We start from the raw sequence: 23,304 nt of genomic DNA, 5'->3' as shown, positions 1-23,304 counted from the left end.
GAGAGGGCTTAAAGGGCATCTGTCAAACTTTCACAAAGGAGCCCAGATGGAACAGAAGAATGTTTTTAATGTTGGCACAAAACAAAATATCTTACCAGGGCGGACCCCGTACTGACCTGAGGAGAGCGGCTTTGCCTTGGGCAGCTCTGTGGAGAGAAATCTGCTCCAGAGTATCCAGAAGATGCTGCTGTTTCGATTGCTTTTCCTCAAGAATCAGGTCTCTCTTTTCCTCCTCGGCTTTTCTCTGAGCTTCTTTTAGTAAAGCCAGACGTTCCCGAAGCTCCACTACTGACATCTCACAGTTTAGTCCATGCCCAGCTGTCTGAGGAGCACAGACCAAAAATAAAAGTGTCTATGAACGGCCAGGTCCTTACGTGTCAGCCAAAGCCTTACAATGGAATTGCCAAAGATTGTGATTGGATGTCAAGAATTTATTATACCCGAGGCAAAGATCCAGCTTGAAACCTTGACCCTTACCAAGGATTGTTGGCAGCAATCACACATCTAGCATTACGGTGCACTCACCTGTGTCAGATCCACAAATTTTTGTCTAATTATTGGCACTGATTCCATGGCTCGTATCTCACGGATCAGCTCAAATTTCTTCCTCAGCTCCTCCTGTGCTTCCTCTAGGGCTTGGCGTAACAGCTCCCTGCTCTCCTCTGCTACTTCTTGCACTAGAGAGGGATAAAACCAGACTGTAATAACCGGTAGGCCTTTCCTAGAAGGCGACATTACAAGTAGAGCAAGGCTAACATTTCAATGACTCCGCCATTCACGTGCACGATCACTTACACCGTGACATGCGTTCCCAATAGGGAGAGGGGAGAAAGCTTCTGCCAGACATTTCTGGTAGCGGCTTACCTCCTCTGAATTGGGCAATTTACACCTAAGTTTTTCTCTTTCCTGTACCTGTGGTTCGTTGGTGTATGTATCTAAACACTCTAGTTAGAGTTAACGGGCTTGTTGGGTACCAAAATCCTGGCAAACACAACACCACCCCTTTCTGAAGGAGGAATCCATTCTGTAAATCACGCTCGGGTTTCATTTTGTAGACTTTCAAGCCAAGGCTGAAGTTATGACCTACTTCTTGCATTATCACATACCTATTTGCTGCTTGTATTTCTGGAGCTTCAGTCTTGCCTGTTTGGTGTTTTTGTGTCCCTCAGACACTTGCTCCACAAGGTCCCTCATCTCCTTCTCTTCTTGAAGACGTTTCTCGGCATATTCCCGCATCAGCTTCTCTGTCTAAAGACCAAACAACCGGATGATTATAAAAAGTGCAAAGTGAAGATAATCTTTGATCCATAGGCAATCCATTATTGCAGGATTGACCCAAAAATGTGTCTAAACTGAGACAAAGGCCTCCATACTGTTGCTCCCTGACGTCCCCATACTCAGAAATGCTTGAGGGCGCCTCGTGTTCTCAATGAGAGAGATGCTGCCGAACTCCCCTGGTGGCCGCTCATCTCCACGCAGAACAACTATCACGTGTATAAGGACAGGTTCAGGGTTTACCTTCTCATTTACCATCTGAGACCATATACAATTAAAACGTTGCTTTTGTCCTTTGTGTACTTAATGGTTAACGTCTTCTCTGTGCAGCAGACTTGCTCAGCTGTCATCAGTTGGTCATTTCCAGCCTGTATATTATCCCTCTGCTTTCTGGTGAGGTTTCTGGTTATTCTATTCATTTAGGAGCTAGCCTGGGAGCAGAGAGGACTTGTCGTTTCTGCTACTGCTGTCTGCTGTATGTTTTAGAGCTGTAACTTGTTTCTACTACCCCATTTTATTTATATCCTTACCCATACACCTTTGGTTATCCCGTGGTGCAGGGTTTTGGTGTGTAAGAGTTTTTGTTACTCCATCTGTTGCTCTGTGTTGGTGGGTTGTTGGGCTTTGTCCGGGTCAATCCCCTGGGTGGTGGGGACTTAGTTGTTAGGTACTGGACAGGAGACAGGGCCACGTTGGGGCTCGACCCTGACTACCTCTAAGTCTACTGTCGGGATAAGGGACAGCGCAGGGTCCCTAGTCACAGGGTCAGCCTAGGAACCCTGTACCTTCTGATTCCCCCCCCCCCGTAACAACAATAGGATTGGCCATTGGAAATCCGATATGCCGACCTTACTCTTCCCCCATATTAGTAATCGGGGGAGAGTTAGGACACATTATACCGTTGCTCCCCGACTCCCCCATACTCAAAAATGCTTGGCCAAGCGCCCCATGTTCTCAATGAGATACGCTGCCGAACTCACCTGGTGGCTGCACATTTCCACGTAGAACAGGGTCGGCCATTGGAAATCCAAAATGCCAATCCTACTTTTCCCCTATATTTTATCAATCAGGGAAGAGTTAGGACACATTATACTGTTGCTTCCTGACTCCCCCATACTCAAAAATGCTCAACCGAGCACCGAGTGTTCTCAACGAGAAAGGAGCTGCCGAACTTCCCTGGTGGCCATTCATCTCCACGCAGAAGAACAGGGTCGGCCATTGGAAATCCAATATGCCGATCTTAAGGGTGCTTTACCCGCTGCGATATCACTAATGATTTATCGTCTGGGTCATGGTGTTTGTGACGCACATCCGGCGCCGTTAGAGACACCGCAGCGTGTAACACGTACGAGCGACCTTAAACGATCGCAAAAGAGACAAAAATCGTTGGTTTTGGAGAGGTCGTCCAAACACCAAAAATCGTTGTCTCGTACGTAGCGATGTTGTTCGTCGTTATGTGTGGCTCATCACTATGTGTGACACCGCAGGAGCGACGAACATCTCCTTACCTGCCTTCACCGGCAATGAGGAAGGAAGGAGGTGGGCGGGATGTTACGTCCCGCTCATCTCCGCTCCTCCGCTTCTATTGGCCGGCCGCTCAGTGACGTCGCGGTGACGCCGAATGCACCTCCCCCTTGAAGGAGGGATTGTTCGGCTGTTATAGCGACGTCGCTGACAAGGTATGTGCGTGTGACGCTACTGTAGCGATAATGTTCGCTACGGCAGCGATCACCACATATCGCTCGTATGACGGGGGTGGGCGCTATTCCGCTCGACATCGCTAGCAATCGCTAGCGATGTCACAAAACATGTAAAGCACCCCAATCAGAGAAGAGTTAGGACACATTATATTGCTGCTCCCTGACTCCCCCATACTCAGAAATGCTTGGCCAAGCGCCCCGTGTTCTCAATGAGAGAGACACTGCCAAACTCAGCTAATGGCCACTCATATCCAAGCAGAACAACAGGATCAGCCATTGAAAATCCAATATGCTGATCCTAATTTTCCCCCAGATTATCAATTAGGGGAGAGTTAGGACCCATTAGACTGTCGGACTGTCCTGACGATATTGGTGGCTTTGGCCAACTTCAGTCTAATGTGTGTGGGGGGCCTTAAATACAAGACATGTACAAGAGGTTGAAACAGTGGCTTACCTCCCTCTCTCCATTAAAAATACACGGTCAAAAGAATTCAGCATGTACGTTTATGGAGGATTATTGAAATATTTTTTTGACGAAACGTTTGCGCGACAGCTATCTGATGGTATTGCCAGCATAAAGGGTTATTCCTATCATCGTAGATGGGTATGGTCGGGTAAAGCTTGTAAAAACAGGCACGTTTGCAATTTAATGCAAATTAAAATTTGCAGCCATTTTTGAAATATTGAACATTTCTTTTGTTTACAGCTCGTTGCCTAGGAAACAGACCATCGCTGCTGTTTAGTTCGCAAACAATGAGATGACACTGGCTAGGATTAGGCGGTAACACAATGCTACAGTTATCCAGGCAGCTTCAATACAGCGCTTACAAGCTCGCTAGAAATGAGCTAGTAAGCACTGAACATATTCTGCCAAGTAGCAGTGGTCGGTCTCCAACGCAACGAACTGTTAACAAAAGCGTCAATATTTAGAGAACGCTTGAAAGTTTTAATATGCAGTAAATTGCAAAATTGCTTATATCAATAAGTGCTATCCAACAATACCCATTTATTAAGGGGAGATTAACCCTTTAACAAAGCCCCTGACTGTCTTTATTTGGAGAACTTTGTGACTTTTGTTAGGAAACAGAATTTATGTTTTCACTTTATTGTTTTGGTTTATAATCAGTGACAAAATATGGTTTCATGTTACCCGTCACCGACCCTATACTCATGTACATCCCCATCCCCCCCCCCCCGACATCTTCATTTACTGTTGCGGTAAACCCCTAATGGCTTCAAGGCTTTTATTTATTTCTCACTATCACCCTTGAAGTGAGGCGGTTTGTCTTGGAAATTAGAATAAAGGATTAATGTCGGCTGGATAGAAAGGCAACAGATAGAGATAATTGAATCCCTCCTGCTCTGAAGCCGTGCGATAGTTTAGATTAATTAGAGCCTGCGCGGCGCTGCCAATGTGCTTTATGTCCCTCAGCCCTGGCATAGTGGCTGCACAGATCTGCCCACTTCCACGTCTCACCTCCTCTTTCTTCATTAGGACCTTTTTCTTGTTCTCTTGGATGAGGTTCTGCCGCGCCAGCACAGCCTCCTCGCGGCTCAGTTTGCCTTCCAGACGCCGGCACTCTATATCGGCTAGTTGGCTTTCCAGGTCCTTTGCCAGCATTTGCCGCTGCCATTCTAGAAACTCACTTGGATCTCGGGCGCCGTCCATCAGCTTCTCTATTCTGGAAAGTATATTGCTCATTAGCAGAAGCTGTTGGTTATATGTAATGACAAAGGAAGGAACAGTAACATGATGTGCCAAACTAGGCAAGTGCCTAGGGCTCCCTGTCCGCTAAGGAGTCCACTGTGGACAGGACCAACCAGAGGCAAGCTTTGTTTCTGGCCACTATATGACTTATATCAGCAGATATCCCCTCTGTTGGCTCTGATCATTAGAAGTCTCACTTTGTCTCCTTCTCCCTTTAGATTCTTTCCTCTCCATACACTTCTAAAAGCAGCAGTTATAGTTTAAACCCTTACTGCAGACAGATCTGCAGAGAGATTCGAGCTTATCATGAGAGTACTTCTACAAGAAGATGAATAATCACCAACATATTAAAATATTTTATCGAGCCATATTTAAAATACTTATACTTAAAATAGTAAGGAATATATATATGTGTGTGTGTGTGTGTGTGTGTGTGTGTGTGCGTGTGTGCGCGCGCGTGTGTGTGTGTGTGTGTGTGTGAAAGTTCAGAAAAAAAAGTATCTGGAAAAGGGCATCATGTTAGTGGTAAGAAAATACATATCATGGTGTAATCATGACTCTGATACTACATAATTTAACGTTGTCACATGGTGTTTGGCGCTTAACTCTCCGATTGTCATAGCGGCATCTGACATTGTTCACACTACAGAATCTAAACGGTGCTTTACACGCTGCAACATCGCTAGCGATGTCGAGCGCGATAGCACCCGCCCCCGTCATTGGTGCGACATTTGGTGATCGCTGCCGTAGCGAATATTATCACTACTGCAGCGTCACACGCACATACCTTGTCAGCGACGTCGCTGTGACCGCTGAACAATCCCTCACTGCGGCGTCACTAAGCGGCCGGCCAATAGAAGCGGAGGGGCGGAGATGAGCGGCCGTAACATCCCGCCCACCTCCTTCCTTCCGCATTGCCGGTGGACGCAGGTAAGGAGATGTTCGTCGTTCCTGCGGTGTCACACATAGCGATGTATGCTGCTGCAGGAACGACAAACAACCAGCGGCATGCACCACCAACGATATTATGAAAAGGAGCGACGTGTCAACGATCAACGATTTTTGACGTTTTTGCGATCGTTGATCGTCGCTCCTTAGTGTCACACACTGCGATGTCGCTAATGACGCCGGATGTGCGTCACAAACACCGTGACCCCGACGATATATCGCTAGCAATGTCGCAGCGTGTAAAGCACCCTTTACACTCCACACTTTGCCACCTTTGGTGATTCTGAGTTACACAGACAGGCTCGAGCGTGAACCAGCTGTGTTCTCTTTAGCGATCGGGCTTTCTGGAGTTGATGTCTGCTAGCCTGCTTGTCACCTCTTGGATCACATGTTGTGGGAGACCTATCACAGTCACTCCCCGCTTTTTTTAAGATGGTGGAGCCTGTCTTCCCATGCTGACTATAGCTTTTGGTAAAGACAATATGTGCTCAGAGAGAAATAAAGTACAGGGAGGAACTAAACAAACAATAAGGATATTTCCATCGTACACCAAATAGCATACTACAGTTCACCAACAACTGGATAACAACGCACAAAGACCGGTATTGCTGGAGCAAGGCTAGAGCAACAATCGGCATGAGGGTCCAGGTTCCATCATCTTTTAAACGGTGGAGGCAGCTTTGATAGGTCTTCAGCAACCTGTGACCCTAGCAGCAATTCACAAGCCAGCAGGAATTAACTCCTGCTAGACCGATCCCCAGTGAGCACAAAACCTGTTGACGCCCGGCTCTGACAGAGTAACTCAACAGAACCAGGTGTCGTGTCAGACTCTGAAGTGTAAACAGAGTCTGAAAACGCCATGACACCTGATAAAAGAAGAACACAGCATGACACAAACCGGTCTGGGTGCTGTTGTATCCCAGTCCTGCTGGAGATTGTATTACTTTCTGCGTGGCATTGTTGTGGAGTTTCTCTGTTGTCTTGTTGTTTCCTCCCTGCTCTTATTTTCCTCCTAAGCTCTTTTTGTCTTATACGCGTGTGTGTGTGTGTGTGTCTTGATATAGAGATTTGGTTTCCCCTGATTGTCTATTTCTATTGGCTTTATGAGTCCCGCCGTGGCCCTCCCCAGGGGTTGGGGGCAGGGGGTTTAAGATTAGGGCTGGGCAGGAGCAGGGCAAGGAAGGATCATTGCAGGAAGAGAAGAAGTGACTAATAAGTGGGAAAATATACATGTTCTCTAATAAGACATATTGCGAAGTTTATTTTATTCGCTTATATGGTTTTATAATACAAAATAAAAAGTAGCCGCTGTAGACAAATTTGAGCAGTTTATCAGAGTAAATGATCAGTGCTGGGAAAAAAAAGTGATGAAAAATTATTTTTTTTAATACTGAGCTTTAAATCCCCTCCAAAGATATGTGTTATAGAATTAAAATGATAAATGCCAAACTACCAGCACTCACCACCAGAGGGAGCTAGTTGCATATTGTTGTAGATGGAACTGACTATTAGGACTGCATGCAGTAAACTCCTGAGCTCCCCCTGGTGGAGGATTCTAGATTGAAACTGTCTTCAAACTATGGAAGGCTAGCAATTTTTTGTCTCAACATCATTAATAGGTAAAATTGCAAAGTGCTTATAAAATCATAATTAAAAATCCTCTCCGATCTGAAGAATTGAAAGATTTTTAATTTGTATTATTTATAGGTGATTGTTGGACTAGTAGGCAAAAAGTGCAGTTCTTGCAAGCTCGTTTCTATAGAGCTTGTAAGCGCTGTTCTGAAGCTGATTTTCACTTTTAATTCATGGGTAAAGTTTGCACAATCTGTATTCAAACACGCTTTCCCCATTTCTGAGATAGGAGACGACAGTTGGTGCTTATAAAATTCTATGGAGGGGGAGGAGCTAGCGGAATACACAGACATTCTGCTGCAAGTTCTCCATAGAACTTTGTACGCACCAACTGTCATCTTCTGACTCAGTAATGAAAATAAAAATACTCAAATCCTAATGACAAGTGATCTGCTTGGCTTCAGAAGTGGTCCTCTTTTGATGGAAATCATCAGTTCCGGTTCTGGCATTGGATCAAAGCAATGATCACTGGATTATAATCTGGTGGGCTGCGCCAAACACAACTTAAAAGAATATTCATGTCCACGTCATTCATGGGGGCAGCAATGTTTTTATAGGTTATCAGCTTCAATCTGTCACACACAGACAAGGGGATGTCTGGCACAACACAGAGGTTACAATGGGGATGGAATGGGGTTACGAAGGCCCTTACGGAAGGGAGAGGGAAAACGGGTCACCTTCTGACACTAACCTGTGTCTGCTCCCTAACATCCCTAGGTAGGTCCTTCCCCCCTGCTGCCGTCATGTTCCTATTGCCTAACTATCCCTCCAATCACCCTGAATAATGACAATGCCGGTGAATGCACTAAACTTCATGACTACAGTAATAAGACAAGAGAAGGAAGCCAGACAGGGGAACATAGATAAAACGTTTATACACCAACTACTGCAGCCAAACACCAGAGCTACAAGACACTTAGCTTCTGCAATTTCAAGAGACCTCCTCCCTCAACAGTGGTCAGATCAGAATGATAATATTCTATAACCGGCATCAGGTGATGGAACATGTGACTATTTAAAGGGAAAGGGAATGGTCACAAACCGGATGCACCTGGGATTGAACTGACAAGGATCTACCAGCAAGGAAAAAGTCATTAATAGTGATGGGAGGACCCAGACTGTAAAAGCCCGGATCTGCGCGGTTTCCAAAGTACCCGAGTGCAGGACCTGGGTCCGGAATTTTCAGGGAATTCCGGCTAATGATCCGGGTCCAGCAACTTGGAAAATAAAAAAAAATAAAAGGAAAATAAGAATGAAGCACTTCATTCTTACCAAGTCTCCAGCGCGGCTGTAACTGCCCCCGAGACCGCTTATTCTTCTTCTTCCGGGACCGCTCATTATTGCTCATCTACATGCACTGCTTTCTCTGCCACCTGCCGGTCCTAATGTCTGTGATTGGTTGCAGTCAGTCGTGCCCCCACCCTGTGTGACAGCGCCTGACTGCAACCAATCCGTGGGAACCTCTAGCTGTGACCGCAAATCACCTGAGTGATGTCACCGCTGATCGCACTGCTCACTCAGTCTCTGCCTGAAGCTCACAGCGGGTAGTCATTGCTCTATGGCTGCTCGCTGTGCGTTCAGATGTAGCAAAACTGGAATTGTGAGACTGAGAGGCCGCGGGAAAAATTACAGCCACGCCGGAAACTCGGGAAGTATGAAGCGCTTGCTCCACTTCCTGTATCCCTTCTACCACCATTTTTAAGCACCAGATTCTGGTCCCCATTGACTTATATGGGGACCAGATATCCAGGATCAATTCCGGGACGGAACTGGATTTTTTTTAATCCAGTTAGGTCTGCCGGTCCCGGTTATCTGTGAGCCCGCTCATCACTTGTCATTAACCCTTCTAGCACCAAAGGAAAGGAAATACATTCAAAAGCCAGAGTTTCACAGGGCAATGTGAACCTCAAATCCCAGTCCTGTTAAAGGTCTCCTAAGGACGAGAGACACTCATGACACAATCATTAATGTTAGCTCCTCGAACACGTTTTTTTACCTGGCAGTCTCATAGGGATAAGGTGGCACAGAGCAGGGTCAGCACCATACGTCAGTGCCCGCTTATGGGTTGTGCAGCTGCGAGGATCACACGGCTCAGAGTATAGCCCATACTGATACCGCTCTCCCCTCTATGCAGGTTTAGGGGCGGTATGCCATTTTAATCATCTAAAATATATGTCTCTGTCTGCAGAAGTCTGAGCCAGATGGTGACACAAATCACAGGTCAGACAGAATTACTGCCATTTTGTGGCTGCAAAAAAATGAATATTCTCGTCGGAAAATGAGTAATTGCCGGTTATGTGATTTCCACAGGGCGAGTGCAAGATACCGTATATCCAGATAATATCCATGTGTCAGTCCATCAAATGTAAAATCAGCCAATTCCTGATGACCCGACACAATGCAGGCAGTGATTACGGAGGCACCGCTTGTGTGCTGCACTACATGACACTCCTCTGCGTACTCTACCTGCTCAGCTCTTCCTCCACCTGCCGCTGATAAAGAGCGCCCTCTCTCAGTATGGCTGCCGCATTCAGCCTAACTGGGACGTTATCCACCTGGAGGGAAGAATATAGAAGAAAATGTATTCCAATCAGGTACAACAGAGAAGGCGGCAAATGCCGAGCACTTCCATTATTGAGGGTTATGGCATGTGGCAAGGATTCATAATTCGATGTTCCCTGCACAATAGCACAGCTTGGCCCCCCTGCGCAGAGAATGGCAGCGCCGCTCCTTATTTGTGCCTACTGTCTGCAAAGAGCTTAGTACTACTGTGTTTCTCCAAAAATAAAACAGGGTCTTATATTATTTTTTGCTTTGAAAGATGGGCTAGGGCTTATTTTTAGGGGATAAAAAAAACATAATTAAAAGGGAACCTGTCACCACTTTTTTGGCCTACAAGCTGCGGCCACCACCACCGGGCTCTTATATACAGCATTCTAACATGCTGTATATAAGAGCTCAGGCCGGGGGTAAAACATAAACACTTTATAATACCTACCTAACGGTCGCGCGCTGGGCCTTATGGGCGTCTCAGTTCTCCGGTGCCGGCGCCTCCTCTTTCGGCCATTTTCGTCCTCTTTCTGAAGCCTGGGTGCATGACGCGTCTACGTCATACACACTCGCCGGTCCTGCGCAGGCGCACTACAATATTTTGCCTGCTCAGGACCTGAATGCCGGCGAGTGTGTATGACGTCGGACCTGTCATGCACCGCGGCAAGAGAAGAAGGAGAACAAAGATGGCCAAAAGAGGCGGCGCCAGCACCGGACAACGGAGACACCCATATGGCCAACCGAGCGACCGTTAGGTAAGTATTATAAAGTGATTGTTATGTTCTCACAGTGGCCTGGGCTCTTATATACAGCATGTTAGAATACTGTATATAAGAGCCCGGTGGTGGCGGCCGCAGCTTATAGGCCAAAAAACTGGTGACAGGTTCCATTTAAACTCTGAAATGCTAAAGCTTGCAAACAATGAATGCAAGAATATAGATATGCATTACTGCTTAAGGAAATCTCGTTAAAATTGATATATTTAGCATACATGCCATACACATGGAGGTTTGTCACCCAGAGAGAGGCTTCAGTTTGGTGTAGGCTCCCAGTAATGAGATATGCCTTGACGTGGCTACTGGGCAGATATAGAAATGGCCATTTTTGTATGTTAAATATCTCAACTTTTCCTAGATTTCCTTAAGCAGTAATGCATATCTATATTCTTGCATTCATTGTTTGCACGCTTTAGCATTTCAGAGTGCAACTGTCTCTTTTTGTTATTATATGTCATGTTCAGTTTTGCACCAGTTCAGACTGCTTTTTGGGAGTGCCGTTACTATTTTCAGGGAATGTCTTATTTTTTTTTTCCCATGATCACCAATCTGCATTTATTCTTTAACAAAAAACAAACAAACAAAATTTATTCAAATATTGTCAAATTGCATTTTGGAACATAACTCTCTAAACCATGTGTATAACCCGTGTGTAGCTATCTACAGTTGTGCTCAAAAGTTTACATACCCCGGCAGATTTTTTGCTTTCTTGCCCTTTTTTCAGTGAATATGAATGATAACACAAAATCTTTTTTTCCACTCATGGATAGTGGTTGGGTGAAGCCATTTATTGTGTTTTCTCTTTTTAAATCATAATGACAACCAAATCCATCGAAATGACCCTGCTTAAAAGCTCACATCCCCCAGTTCTTAATACCGTGTATTGCCCCCCTCTAACATCAATGACAGCTTGAAGTCTTTTTTGGTAGTTGTGGATGAGGATCTTTATTTTCTCAGATGGTAATGCTGCCCATTCTTCTTGGCAAAAAGCCTCCAGTTCCAGTAAATTCCTGGGGCTTTCTTGCATGAACTGCGCTCAAGTTCTCCCCAGAGTGGCTCAATGATATTAAGGTTAGGAGACTGAGATGGCCACTCCAGAACCTTCACTTTGTTCTTCTGTAGCCAATGACAGGTCGACATTGCCTTGTGTTGTGCATTGTTGTTATGTTGGAACATCCAAGTACGTCCCATGCGCAGCTTCTGAGCTGATGAGTGTAAATTTGCCTCCAGTATTTGCTGATAACGGGCTGCATTCATCTTTCCTTCAACTTTGACCAAGTTTCCTGTGACTTTGTAACTCACACATCCCCACATCATCAGCAGTCCACAACTGTGCTTTACAGGAGGAATGGTGTTCCTTTCATCCTAGACCTTGCTGACACCTCTCCAAATGTAATGTTTATGATTGTGGCCAAAATGTTTGATTTTGGTCTCATCACTCCAAATTACGTTGTTCCAGAAGTTTGGAGGTGTTACGTCACCACCGGAGTCCGCTCCATCGACTTCTGCTCCGATCACCAGGCGACGCCGTGTTCCTGCCGTGGATGGTGCTGGTGATGGGAGAGGAGTCGATGCCAGCGGCACCGGTGGGCGCAGGCTCTGTTCATCCACTGGTCTGGGTTTCCTGGGGATCTGCAGTGCCACTGGCTGACTGTAGGTGGTGGGTGTCTCCCAGCTGAGGTACCATCATTCAGCTACAGCCTATGGGAAGACACCACACCCTTTTTAATTCCCCTCCTGTCTGCTGACCTCTGCCAGAGATAGATTTGAGAATTCTGGATCCTGTTTCGTCCTGTGATTTTGTGTGCTGATTACCGCTTGTTACCTGACTACCCTCCTGCCTGCTGTTTTTGTACCTCGCTGCCCGATCCGGTTTTGACCTCTGCTTGTTTCTGATTACGTCTTTGCCTGCCGATTGTGTCCCTTTTCCGCAATTCCTGGTTTGACCCTGCCTGACGACTACTGTCTCAGACTGCAGCCTTCCCAAAGTACTGATCTCCAGGGCCCTGTGTAATTCCAAATGCCTGTATAGGGGGTTAAAGGGTTTCAGGGATCTGGGGGTCCTGCTTCCCTCTAGCCTGTCCATTACAGCCTGTCTGAGTCTGTGGTTCCAGGCAGGCATTACAGATACTTTGTGGCATATGCCCAGTAATGGCTTTCTTCTGGCGACTCGACCATGCAGCCCATTTTTCTTCAAGTGCCTCCTGATTGTGCATCTTGAAAACAGCCACACCGCTAGTTTTCAGAGAGTCCTGTATTTCAGCTGATGTTATTTGTGGGTTTTTCTTTGCATCCCGAACAATTTTCCTGGCAGTTGTGTCCGAAATATTTGTTTGTCTACCTGATCGTAGTTTGCTTTTTACAGAGCCCCTGATTTTCCATTTGTTAATCACAGTTTGCTGACTGGAGTTATCAATTTCTTGGATATCTTTCTGTATCCCTTTCCTGTTTTATACAGTTCAACTATCTTTTCCCGTAGATCCGCTGACAATTATTTTGCTTTCCTAATGACTCATAATCCAGAAACGTCAGTGGTCATGTGTTATCATTCATATTCTCTGACAAAAGGCCAAGAAAGCATGTCAAATCATGCTAGGGTATATTTTTGGGGTAGGTCTTATTTTCAGGGAAACACCGTAGCTGTATATAAATCTGTATGCAGAGAGCTCCTCCTAGAGGTAATATGATATCAAATGATCTGTATAGTATATACATTTTTTTTTCCAAGAGGCAGGAGATGTGATAAGCCGCTGTGCCACCAGTATCTGGCCAGCTGGTCATGTGCTGTGTAAGCACGCGATTATTGAGGGCAATCACAAACGTCCTGCGCTTAGATATCAGATGATCAACTTACCCCCCAAAAAAATGGAGACAGAGACAGAGCTGTGGGTCAAATGAAAGGTGTTTTATCTCATTCTTCGCCTATGTCATGGCCACATTTGAGTTGACCCATACATGAGCCCATTTTTTCAGTTCTAAGACTCAGTGTGCACAGATCCATAGGGAAGACTCAGTGTGCACAGATCCACAGGGAAGACTCAGTGTGCACAGATCGATAGGGAAAGACTCAGTGTGCACAGATCCATAGGGAAAGACTCAGTGTGCACAGATCCATAGGGAAAGACTCAGCGTGCACAGATCCATAGGGAAGACTCAGTGTGCACAGATCCACAGGGAAGACTCAGTGTGCACAGATCCATAGGGAAAGACTCAGTGTGCACAGATCCATAGGGAAAGACTCAGTGTGCACACAGCCCTAGACTCACCTTCTTTATCGGGAACGGCTGGACTTTGCTTTTATTAAAGGCCAATTTGTCATCTTCTTCTTTCATTATTTCAGATAAAACCCGCTGCAAAGACACCAAGCAGATAACACTTATGATCCACATAAAGAATTCAGTGCTTATATCAAGGTGCACTCATTATTGTATGTGGACGTCTTAAAGGTTCGAGTCCACCATTACACATTCACTATGTACAAGATAAGCTTTGAATGATGTTTGCCATTTACATATATTCTAGGAAAAAAACTGATCCAGCCAAGAATTTTTGACATTTCTGCACATAGTATGGCGCCACCTGGTGTTCACAGTATATATAGCAATGTGTGTATCCACCTAAAGCGGGCTTTACGCGCTACGATATCGTTAACGTATTATCGGGGTCACGGTGTTTGTAACGCACATCTGGCGACGTTAACGACATCGCAGCATGTGACACGTACGAGCGACCTTAATCGATCGCAAAAGTGGTCCAAATCGTTCGCAACGGAGAGGTCGTCCTGAAACAAAAAATTGTTGATTGCTTATTAGCGATGTTGTTCCTCGTTCCTGCAGCACCACACATCGCTGTGTGTGACACCGCAGGAGCGACAAACATCTCCTTACCTGCCTCCACCGGCAATGCGGAAGGAAGGAGGGGGGCGCTCATCTCAGCCCCTTTCTGTATGCAAGGTGTCGATTCGTATTGAATTGATGATGCCCTACAATTTTTTAATTCACTTTTTTTCTCTATCTCGTTCCGTTTTCGAGATAAAAATGCTAACTCCGTTGTTTTCCACCAGGTGGCGCTATAGGTGGTTTCATTGCGTAGCGCATGGCTACTTTATTATACCTAGACACCACTTCTATGCCTATAGCTGCCGCCGTTCTCAAGTTAATGGCGGTGGACAGGATATGGGTGGACACAATGTATATTGACATATATGACGACATCAAGAAATTTTTTTTTACCCTCAACCTAACCCTAGCTTTATTCAGACACACAACAGTGTACAATGGTTACAATCCTACCAAAAGCCGCACCAAATTCCACACCAAATCAGCACCAAAAAGACACAAATCCCCACCAAAAACACACCAAAGTTTTGGTGCGTTTTTCTGGGAGATACTGGAGATTTTGCTGCAGAAAAATCCGCACCATCTTTTGTCCATGGGCACATAGCCTAAGGGTTTAGGAATTACAGCTCTGTAATTTATAACTGCCTCTTTTTTAAGTAACCAAAATTAACTGGACAATTATCTCAAAAGCTCTTTAATGGGCTGCATGGGCTTTTCTCTCTTTAATCCACCATCAATTAAGCAGATAAAAGGTCTGGAGCTGATTCCAGGTGCAGCGTTTGTATTTGGAAGCGGTTGCTGTGAGCTCACACCATGTGGTCAAAGGAGCTCTCAATGGAGGAGAAACAGAACATCATTTGGCTGAACAAAAAAAATTGACTTATCACATTTACTGAACAATGTAAAATAGTGTAAAAAAGAAATGAAAGACAATTCCTGAATTGCTTTTTGTTTGCATCACAAAGGACGAAATCGGCGATGATGTCGTCCTATCATTGAGTGCAAAAGATTCTCTGCAAAGTATTAAAAATTAACACTTTATTTACGGCAAAGATAATTTGTCCAATTACTTTTGTGCCCCTGAAATGAGGAGGATTTGTAGGAAATTGGTTGCAATTCCTAAATGTTTTACAGGATATTTTTATTCAGCCCCTTTAATTAAACCTAAAAGTCTCCAGTTCACATTGCATCTCAGTTGTTCCATTTTAAATCCAAAATAGTGGCCTGCAAAGCTGAAATCATGAAGATTTGGTCATAGTCCAAATATTTCTGGACCTAAAATGTATCTTGAGCACAAATGTATGCGTCCTTCTAGATTTCAGAACTATAAAGATCTATCAGATGAATATCTAACAGGCAGATTGCTGGGACATGTTCACGCTGTCAGGAGTAATAATACGGTGGGGAAAAAAGTATTTATTCAGCCACCAATTGTGCAAATTCTCCCACTTAGGCTACTTTCACACTTGCGTTGTTTTCCTTCCGTTACAATCTGCCATTTTGGAAAACAGCGGAATCCGTTAACGGATTCCGCTGTTTCCCATAGACTTGTATGGTTGACGGATTGTGCCAAAAGGACTTGCGTTGCTTCCGCTGGGCGACGCTCCGTTGCTTCCGCCCAGCGGGAGGAACGCAGCATGTAACGTTGTTTTGAGCAGCGGAATCCTCTGGATTTCATTGCGCATGCTCTTTTTTTTTTTTTTTAAATCACAAACTTTATTTTGTCTCGCGGCTGCCGGCAAGTGACAGCGCTCATCTGAGCGCCCGCCCGCCAGCATGCCCGGCCGCCGGCAAGTGACAGCGCTCAGCTGAGCGCCCGCCCGCCGGCATGCCCGGCCGCCGGCAAGTGACAGCACTCAGCTGATCACCCGCGGTCGGCTGCAGGGAGTGATCAGCTGATCACCCGGCGGCCGGCTACTGGGAGCGATCAGCTGATCACCCGGCGGCCGGCTACTGGGAGCGATCAGCTGATCACCCGGCGGCCGGCTGCAGGGAGCGATCAGCTGATCGTTCACAATAGTCTGCCGCCGGTAAAACTGTAAAAAAAAAAAAAATCAAAACGGATTCCGTTGTTTTGCAGTATGCGTTGCATCCGTTGTGCCACTATATGCAACACATCCGTGCATCCATCACACAACGCAATGCAACGGATACCGTTCAACGCAAGTGTGAAACTACGGTAGCCTTATAAAGATGAGATTTTCCATGTAATTGACATCATAGGTGTGTAAAAAGTTCACATTTATTAAATAATTTATAATATAATACATCCAGATAATACATCTATAGTGGCAGAATTTATCGAGAACAGTACTTAAATTAAGATAAAAGGTATCTGTATTGAATATCTGTACTGAATATAGATAGATGCTTGACATAGCATGGGACATATATATTCTTTGCAAGCTGCTAGTGAGTGACCTCATGTGTTCAGCAAAATCTCCCTATATGGGTTTGGACAGCTGCATATACCGTGTTTCCCCAAAAATAAGACATACCCCGAAAATAAGACATCCCAGGAGTTTTCAGGGAAGCTTTAATATAAGACATCCCCTGAAAATAAGACATAGCTGCGGTCAATAATGAAGTGTCATGCAGCGGTGAAAGAGTTAAAGACACTGCAGGACACTTCATTATAGGCAGCGGGCAGCCCCAGAAGAGAGAAGACAGAAGAAAGAAGACCCCCGATCATACTCACCAGACGCCGACCGGGAGCAGGTGAGCGCATCAAGGTCCTGCAGCGGCGGAACACACACACACACACACACACACACACACATCAGATCACACTCACTCTCACACACCTCACACACACATCAGATCGCATCCACACACTCACAACATCCAGTGATATCGCTTGCTTCTTGGCGGCGATACTGTGCGTGCAGTGACCTTCCAGGACCTGCCGGAGGATCACATGGCCGGAGGCATGTGGTATCTCTGGATGTTGTGAGTGTGTGAGCGCGTGCGTATATGCGATATCGTCAGTGTGTGTGTGAGTGTATGCGATCAGATGTGTGCGTGTATGCTGTCTGATGTGTGAGTGTGTTCTGATGTGTGAGTGTATGCGATCGAATCTGTGAGTGTCGGCAGAAGGCAGAGGAGCACGGCGTGCAGCACAGCTTCTGGGACCGCCCACCGGAGGGCACAGGGAGAAGTGGGGTGTGTGTGTGAGTGTATGCGATCAGATGTGTGCGTGTATGCTGTCTGATGTGTGATTGTGTGTGAACGTAAGCGATCGGATCTGTGAGTGTCGGCAGAAGGCAGAGGAGCACGGCGTGCAGCACAGCTTCTGGGACCGCCCACCGGAGGGCACAGGGAGAAGTGGGGTGTGTGTGTGAGTGTATGCGATCAGATGTGTGCGTGTATACTGTCTGATGTGTGATTGTGTGTGAACGTAAGCGATCGGATCTGTGAGTGTCGGCAGAAGGCAGAGGAGCACGGCGTGCAGCACAGCTGCTGGGATAGTGGGGTGGGTGTGTGTTTGCGTGTGTGTGTGAGTGAGTGAGTGTGATCTGATGTGTGTGTGTGTGTGAGATCTGATGTCAGCCAGACGCAGGGGAGCACAGCTGCAGGGAGATGTGTGTGTGTGTGTATACAGACGCCCTGGGCTTTTCTTTGCTCTGGACCCTATTTGGACTTTTTAATATGTTTCAATAAACGTCATTAATTTTTAATACATTTCCTGGATTCGGTGCTGGATTTTTTTGAAAAAGTCTCCATACAAGATTGCCAGCTGGTTTATCCTTGCACGTGTCTGGGAAGCATTGGTCTCCTTCATACCACAGGTGAGCGGATACATACACTTTCCTTGGGCCCTGGGCTGGTAAGTATGAAGATCCAGGGGATCTGCTTTTTGTGGGGGGTAAACTTACCCCCAACCATGTCTCCTCGGGAATAAGACACCCTCTGAAAATAAGACATAGTGCTTTTTTCAGGGCAAAAAAAAATATAAGACAGTGTCTTATTTTCGGGGAAACAGGGTATAATGACAAATGGTGGGGGGCGAGAGGGGGCTCCCACTCCTGCTCCGGGAGTCAATCCACACATGTCGAAGCTGATCCATCCATCCAGCCCATTCACCCAAGACGAAGCAAGACATAGGCTGTCAGGCCTACAGCATATCATCCTTGCATGTATTCAAGAACCAAGGAAAGATGAATGAAGATTTCTATTGATTAGAATGGACTATTATTAACTCTTTACGTAAGCTAATGAAGAATATTATTTTTCATTTCTGTAACTGAACTTTGGCAACCAATTTATTAGATATAAAAATACATTTATTTTTTACACATTTTGAAGTCCATCTTTCATGCGTCTTATCACGTATTTGAAGAAAAATATATTTAAGAGTATATTTTTAACAAGGTGACCACAAGTATGAGAGACAAAATGAGAAAAAAAATCCAGAAAATCACCGCGTCTGATTTGGAAAGATTTTTTTTCCAAATTATGGTGGAAAATAAGTATTTGGTCAATAACAAAAAGTTCATCTCAATATTTTGTTATATCCTTTCTTGGCAATAACAGAGGTCAGACATTTTCTGTAAGTCTTCACAAGGTTGGCGCACACTGTTGGTCATATGTTGGCCCATTCCTCCATGCAGATCTCTAGAGCAGTGATGTTTTGGGCCTGTCGCTGGGGTACATGGACTTTCATCTCCCTCCAAAGGTTTTCTATGGGGTTGAGATCTGGAGACTGGCTAGGCCACTCCAGGACCTTCATATGCTTCTTACGAAGCCACTCCTTCGTTGCCCTGGTGATGTGCTTGGGATCATTATCATGCTGAAAGACCCAGCCACGTTTCATCTTCAGTGCCCTTGCTGATGGAAGGAGGTTTGCACTCAAAACCTCATGATACATGACCCCATTCATTCTTTCATGTACACTGATCAGTCATCCTGGTCCCTTTGCAGAGGAACGGCCCCAAAGCATGATGTTGTCACCCACATGCTTCACAGTAGGTATGGTGTTCTTTGGATGCAACTCAGCATTCTGTTTCCTCCAAACATGGCGAGTTGTGTTTCTACCAAACAGTTCTACTTTGGTTTCATCAGACCATATGACAATACTCTTCTGGATAATCCAAATGCTCTCTAGCAAACTTCAGTTAGGCCTGGACATGTACTGGCTTAAGCAGGGGAACAAGTCTGGCACCGCAGGATCTGAGTCCCTGGCGGCGTAGTGTGTTACTGATGGTAGCCTTTGTACGGTGGTCCCAGTTCTATGCAGTAGAGATGAGCGAACCGGTCCCGGTTCGGCTCGAGGTCGGTTCGCCGAACGGAGGTCCCGTTCGAGTTCAGCTCGTCGAATGTTCGACGAACCGAACTCGAACTGCATAGGAAACAATGGCAGGCAATCACAAACACAGAAAAACACCTAGAAAACACCCTCAAAGGTGTCCAAAAGGTGACAAACAACTCACAACACATGGGAAAGTGACAAGGACATATACTCATGCGAAAACAAAACAGATGGACAAGGAAAAAGAGGAGGACACACAGATATAGGCATGGCACGCCCTTCTAAAATCATGTAAAACACCGCAAGGTGACTCCAAGCGTAGTCTCCCTTTTTTCCAAAAATTGGGCCCCACACACACCCACCCATTCAGTGGCAGCAGTTGTGCCCCAGTTGTACAATTCACAGCTAGATTTGCATCAAGCACATTCAAAAATACGCCATAATTAACCGTCCCCAGGATGACACCGGGGTAGGTAGCAAAGTCTTTCCTGATCCCAGCTCTGTTCATCTTGGCTTCTTTTAAAAACACAGCAAGCAAGGGTTACTCCAAGCGGAGTCTCCCTTTTTTCCAAAAATTGTGCCCCACACACACCCACCCCTTCAGTGGCAGCAGTTGTGCCCTAGTTGTACACTTCACAGCTAGATTTGCATCAAGCACATTCCAAATCCACAAGCATTTACTCTCCCCAGGATGACACAGGGGTTGTAAATTCCTTCTGGATCCATGACTTGTTCATTTTGATGAACGTCAGTCTGTCCACATTGTCACTGGACAGACGCGTGCGCTTATCTGTCAGCACACACCCAGCAGCACTGAAGACACGTTCAGAGACAACGCTGGCAGCTGGACACGACAAAATCTCCAAGGCGTAAGTTGCGAGCTCTGGCCATTTTTCTAGGTTTGAAGCCCAAAAGGAGCAAGGCTCCATTTGCAAAGTCATGGCATCGATGTTCATTTGGAGATACTCCTGTATCATCCTCTCCAGCCGTTGACTATGTGTCAGACTTGTTGTCTCTGGTGGCCTTGCAAAAGAGGGTCTAAAAAAATTATGAAAAGATTCCATAAAATTGCTGTTACCAGCACCAGATACGGTCCTACTGGTACGGGTAGACTGTTGAAGATGACGAGACCGTCCCATGTTTGTCAAGTTACAACTGGGAGATTCCCTCCCTGCACCTGCACGGTTGTTTGGTGGAAAAGCGGATCTAAGATCGAGTAACAGCTTCTGCTGATACTCCTGCATACGTGCGTCCCTTTCTATGGCTGGAATTATGTCACAAAATTTGGACTTGTACCGGGGATCTAATAGTGTGGCAATCCAGTAGTCATCATCACTTCTAATTTTGACAATACGACTGTCATGTTGGAGGTAGTGCAACAAAAAGGCACTCATGTGTCTTGCGCAGCCATGCGGACCAAGTCCACGCTGTGTTTGTGGCATAGAGGTGCTACCCGTTCTTTCTTCCTCTGACATCTCCCCCCAACCTCTTTCAACTGAAATTTGACCAAGGTCTCCCTCATCCGCTGAGTCTTCCATGTCCATGGACAGTTCGTCCTCCATTTCTTCATGTTCTCCTGCACCTTCCTCAACATTTCGCCTGCTACTATGCGCCCTTGTCGATCCCTGTCCCCCATGGTCCCATGCCTGCTGCGTTGGTGATGATGAACGTCTGGACCTTGGTGATGTTGTTGTCCCTTGCGCATATGAATCCTCCTGTAGTTCCTCCCCTTCCTGTTGTCCCACCCCCTGACTCCGAATAGTGTTTAGCGTGTGCTCCAGCATGTAAATGACTGGAATCGTCATGCTGATAATGGCATTGTCAGCGCTAAACATATTCATCGCCATGTCGAAACTGTGCAGAAGGGTGCATAGGTCCTTGATCTGAGACCACTCTATCAGGGTGATCTGCCCCACCTCTGCATCTAGTTGGCCCAGGCTATACGTCATGACGTATTGCACCAGGGCTCTGCGGTGCTGCCACAGTCGCTGTAACATGTGGAGAGTTGAATTCCAGCGTGTCGCCACATCGCATTTCAGGCGATGAACCGGCAGGCCAAAAGACTTCTGGAGCGATGCAAGTCGCTCAGCTGCGGCGCTTGAACGGCGGAAGTGAGCAGACAGTTTTCGTGCCCTGTTCAGAAGGCCATCTAGGCCGGGATAGTGTGTTAAAAATTGCTGGACGACAAGGTTCAACACGTGAGCCATACAAGGTACGTGTGTCACCTTGCCCAGGCGAAGGGCCGCACCCAGGTTTGCAGCATTGTCGCACACGGCCTTACCAGGCTGCAGGTTCAGTGGAGACAACCATTTATTAAACTCGGACCGCAGAGCTGACCACAACTCCTCAGCTGTGTGACTCTTATTCCCAAGACATGTCAAGCTAAAGACCGCCTGATGCCGTTGCGCTCTGCTGCCAGCATAGTAATGAGGGGTGCGTGATTCCTTCTGCGCAGTGAGAACGCTGGTGGCCTGACCAGGCAGGCTTGGGGCGGAGGTGGAGGACCCAGATGAGGTGGAGGATGCAGAAGCAGTGGCGGAACTTGGACAGACAGAGGATTGACACACAAGTCGTGGGGACGGCAAGACTTGTGCAGCAGACCCTTCACCATCTATCACCATAGTTACCCAGTGCCCAGTCAGCGACATGTAACGTCCCTGTCCATGCTTACTGGTCCAAGTATCGGTGGTGAAATGCACCCGTTCACACACAGAGTTTCTCAAGGAAGCGGCGATGTTGTGTGCGACATGCTGGTGTAGCGCGGGCACACCTTTCTTAGAGAAGTAGTGGCGACTAGGCATCTGGTACTGGGGCACAGCGACAGACATAAGGTCTCTAAAATCCTGTGTGTCCACTAGGCGGAAAGGCAGCATTTCGGTAGCCAACAGCTTACAGAGGGATAGAGTCAACCTCTTAGCTTTGTCATGGGTCGCAGGAAGTGGCCTTTTATTTGACCACATCTGAGGGACAGAGATCTGGCTGCTGTGTGTAGACGGTGTTGAGTAGGGTGTCCCTGGAAAAATGCAGGTTTGTGAGAAAAGTGCAGGCGGAGACATGATGTTGCCTTCATCCAACGTTGGTGCTATCGATGTCTGAGAGAGCTGTACACACTCACTTGTTTCCCCTTCCAAACCAACTGACGACCTACCAAGCAAAGTGCCTGTTGCGGTTACAGTGGTGGAAGTTGTGCGTGGAAAAACAGGTGTGACAGCTGTCCCCACAGTCCTAGAAGATGAAGAGCGCGCGGATGCACTGGAAGGGGCAGGCCGTGGATGGTTCGCTCCGCTAGGCCGCATTGCAGCACAGTGAGCTTCCCACCGGGACTTATGATATTTATTCATGTGACGATTCATGGAAGAAGTTGTCAAACTGCTGAGGTTTTGACCTCTACTAAGAGAACCATGACAAAGTTTACAGATCACATAATTTGGGCGATCTTTTTCTATGTCAAAAAAGGACCAGGCTAGGCAAGGCTTAGAGGCCATGCGACCTGTTGATCCACCCCGAATAATGCTCAGAGCCAGAGTGGTGGCTGAGGATGCAGTTGTAGACGTGCTACCAGTGCTCCGACTCTGTCCAGGAAGGCGCAAGGTAACTTCGTCGTCGGTTGCATCCTCCTCCACCGCCT

At 46.4% G+C, this 23,304-nt stretch overlaps 1 protein-coding gene across 2 annotated transcripts in view; it reads right to left on the bottom strand.

Annotated features, from left to right (window-relative positions):
• Window positions 1–23,304, bottom strand: part of CFAP99 (cilia and flagella associated protein 99) — a 105,189-nt gene that overhangs the window by 11,639 nt on the left and 70,246 nt on the right. For both annotated transcript variants that reach the window (XM_075332985.1, XM_075332998.1), the window contains 6 exons: window positions 13,856–13,939; window positions 9,730–9,818; window positions 4,453–4,657; window positions 1,107–1,248; window positions 526–677; window positions 117–322 (listed from right to left, as the gene is read on the bottom strand). In XM_075332985.1, coding sequence (XP_075189100.1) covers window positions 117–322; window positions 526–677; window positions 1,107–1,248; window positions 4,453–4,657; window positions 9,730–9,818; window positions 13,856–13,939 — 878 coding nt within the window. The remainder of the gene's footprint in view (window positions 1–116; window positions 323–525; window positions 678–1,106; window positions 1,249–4,452; window positions 4,658–9,729; window positions 9,819–13,855; window positions 13,940–23,304) is intronic.

Source organism: Anomaloglossus baeobatrachus, chromosome 1 (assembly GCF_048569485.1).
Source record: "Anomaloglossus baeobatrachus isolate aAnoBae1 chromosome 1, aAnoBae1.hap1, whole genome shotgun sequence".
NCBI lineage: Eukaryota > Metazoa > Chordata > Amphibia > Anura > Aromobatidae > Anomaloglossus > Anomaloglossus baeobatrachus.
Note: the sequence above shows the minus strand (reverse complement) of the source record. Positions and strands in the feature narration are given on the sequence as shown.